The sequence below is a fragment of the Neomonachus schauinslandi genome, chromosome 15, assembly GCF_002201575.2.
Source record: "Neomonachus schauinslandi chromosome 15, ASM220157v2, whole genome shotgun sequence".
Taxonomy (NCBI): domain Eukaryota; kingdom Metazoa; phylum Chordata; class Mammalia; order Carnivora; family Phocidae; genus Neomonachus; species Neomonachus schauinslandi.
The window spans coordinates 2257562-2260491 of NC_058417.1; the positions used below are offsets into that span (position 1 = coordinate 2257562).

The 2930-nt window shown below is 65.0% G+C and overlaps 1 protein-coding gene across 1 annotated transcript in view; it reads left to right on the plus strand.

Annotated features, from left to right (window-relative positions):
- The first annotated feature begins 699 nt into the window (after positions 1-699).
- The window catches only part of TNK1 (tyrosine kinase non receptor 1), a 5613-nt gene continuing 3382 nt past the window's right edge, over positions 700-2930 (plus strand). The window contains exons 1-6 of the mRNA XM_021694676.1: positions 700-919; positions 1079-1149; positions 1275-1466; positions 1625-1780; positions 1905-2188; positions 2399-2672. Of these exons, the coding sequence (XP_021550351.1) occupies positions 757-919; positions 1079-1149; positions 1275-1466; positions 1625-1780; positions 1905-2188; positions 2399-2672 (1140 nt within the window). The 5' untranslated portion in view covers positions 700-756. The remainder of the gene's footprint in view (positions 920-1078; positions 1150-1274; positions 1467-1624; positions 1781-1904; positions 2189-2398; positions 2673-2930) is intronic.

Consider the following 2930-nt stretch of genomic DNA (forward strand, 5'->3'; position numbering starts at 1 on the left):
ATGCCCAGTGTCGTTTCAAGCCTTGCTGCCTCGGGTGCCGAAAAGGCGGTGACCCTGGACATCTCGGAGCTGAGGGGCGGTATGCCTGCATGGTTCAGGTGTGTGTGCACACGGCACCTGGGTGTCTCGTGTGTTGTGTGATTCTGTGGACCTTGATGGCTCAGACACGTGGGGCGGTATGTCTCGGAGGTAGTGACCCGCAATGTCACCCCTGGGCGTATGTGAGAGGTTATGCGGCAGTAAGCCGGGGTGTTCCATGGCAGCGTTCTGGAATGTCTCGGACTTGAAAGGCCAGGTGCCTGGGTGTCTCAGGCTTCTTTGGCAGCATGTCTGTAGGTCTCAGTGCGTGTGGGCAGCAGTGCACCTGCGTGGGGTGTGGGTGCATCTGCGTGGTGTGGTTAGCATATCTGGGCATCGCCGGCAGGTATGTGGTCCCCGGGGGTGCAGGGGCAGGGTGCCATCCTATCTCAAGAGTTGGCAGAGGAACATACCTGAGGTCTGCCGAACACTGAAATCTCAGGTGTGAGGTGGGGACTGTATGTAGGTCTCAGGTATGGGGAGCATTTTTCCTGGGGTTAGTGTGAGTGGCCGGATTCCTGGCTGGCTGATCCATCCCTCCCTCTGCACCTGAGTGTGTCTGATGGGTGGGGGGAGTGGAGCTGGAGACCCCGTTTCTGCTGTCTCAGTGTCTCAGCGGCTTACCCTGGGCAATGTGTTGAGGTGGGTGCGTCATCCTCAGGGATTCCTTGTGCAGACATGCTCCCCGAGGTGGGTTCGCTGTGGCTGCTTCGGCTGCTCCGGGACATCCAGCTGGCCCAGTTTTACCGACCCATCCTCGAGGAACTTAATGTTACCCGGCCGGAGCACTTCGATTTTGTCAGGCCCGAGGACCTGGATGGCATTGGCATGGGCCGGCCTGGTAAGGGACCCCCTGGTCTCTTCTTCCCCAGCCTGGTACTTTCTAACCCCTCCCTTTCCCCCACCAGCCCTCTTCTGGCCTGTAAAGTCTTCTGCACTGCCCCCCGCCCCCACTGCCCATCATGTACCACCCATGTCCCCTGATTCTGACCTTCCCCAGCCCAGCGCAGACTGGCCGAAGCTCTGAAGAAGCACCGTTCGGGGCTCAAGTCAAAGAACTGGGTCTACAAGGTGTGCATTTTGGGGTGGGGGCGGTAGACTTAAAGGGCCAGCTCAGGCCCGGGAATGGGGTGGGCTGACTGTCAGGGAGGAGTGGTACAGGGTTCTACACACTTGCTTTCCCACCCCTGCTTCAGATCCTTGGGGGTTTTGCACCTGAGCAGAAGGAGACCACCCCAGCTCCAAACAGCCCCCGGTCCCTCCCTGAGCCGGAGGGGGGACTCAAGTGTCTGATCCCGGATGGTGCTGTGTGCAGAGGGGAGCTGCTGGGCTCTGGCTGCTTTGGAGTGGTTCACCGAGGGCTGTGGACACTGCCTGGCGGCCAGAGTGTGAGTCCGGGGAGCCTGCTTCATTCTGGGTGCTGGGGCCAGCTGCCCCTCTGGTTTCTTTCTTTCTTTCCTTTCTTCTTTTCTTTTCACTGCCCCTCGGTCCTGCATGCCCTCTCTGCTCTGGGTGCCAGATAGTGTCCTTTCCCCCCACTCCCCAGGTCCCAGTGGCTGTCAAATCCCTCCGGGTGGGTCCTGAAGGCCCCGTGGGCACAGAGCTGGGGGACTTCCTTCGAGAGGTGTCCATCATGATGAACTTGGAGCACCCACACGTGCTGCGCCTGCACGGCCTCGTACTGGGCCAACCCCTGCAGATGGTGAGCAGACCAGGACAGCGGTTCCCAGGACAGGGACGCGACAGGAGGGGGCGGGCAGAGTCCCGTGCCGGGGGTGGGGGTGGGGGGAGCGGACCCCTGCTCACGCGGCACCGCGCTCCCGCAGGTGATGGAGCTGGCGCCCCTGGGCTCCCTGCACGCGCGCCTGACCGCCCGGGCCCCGACCCCCCCGCTGCCCGTGGCCCTGCTCTGCCTCTTCCTGCGGCAGCTGGCGGGGGCCATGGCGTACCTGGGGGCCCGCGGGCTGGTGCACCGAGACCTCGCCACACGCAACCTGCTGCTGGCCTCCCCGCGCACCATCAAGGTGGCCGACTTCGGGCTGGTGCGGCCGCTGGGCGGCGCCCGGGGCCGCTACGTCATGGGCGGGCCCCGCCCCATCCCCTACGCCTGGTGAGGGGCCGAGGGGGGCCGATCGCGAGGGCATCCGGCTGGCTCCGGGTGGGGCGGGCGCGCCGGTCCCCCCAGGGAGGCCGGGACGAGGATTCTGGAAGGGCTGGGGAAGGAGGTCACCAAGGACAGTGGCGGCGCCGCGGAAGTCGCGCGCTGGGGCAGAGGGGGCCCCGGGCGCCCCGGGCGCCCCGTTCAGCTGCGTTTCCGCAGGTGTGCGCCGGAGAGCCTGCGCCAGGGGGCCTTCTCTTCTGCGTCGGACGTGTGGATGTTTGGGGTGACGCTGTGGGAGATGTTCTCCGGGGGCGAGGAGCCGTGGGCCGGGGTCCCGCCGTACCTCATCCTGCAGTGGCTGGAGCAGGACCAGGCCCGGCTGCCTCGGCCTCCCCTCTGCTCCAGGGCGCTCTACGCCCTGGCCTTGCGCTGCTGGGCCCCCCACCCCGCCGACCGGCCTAGCTTTTCCTACCTGGAGGAGCTGCTTCAAGAGGTGGGAGCCCCTGCCTCCCCACATACACCCCCTCACTTCCCCGTTTTCTCCCCGAGTGGCATGCACAAGACCAACAGATATTCCTGGGCTGGGGTCTGGGAAAGACCGACCGATTCGGGCTCTACCTGCAGGGTGCTCGGAGCCCTGGGGAGGCAGCTCCAGGAACACAGATGCAGGCTCCAGGGCTGGAGGCTGGAGCTGGGCCAGAAAAGGGGGAGCACAGAGCACCAGGCTGCTGTGAGGGTCTACAGGCAGAGG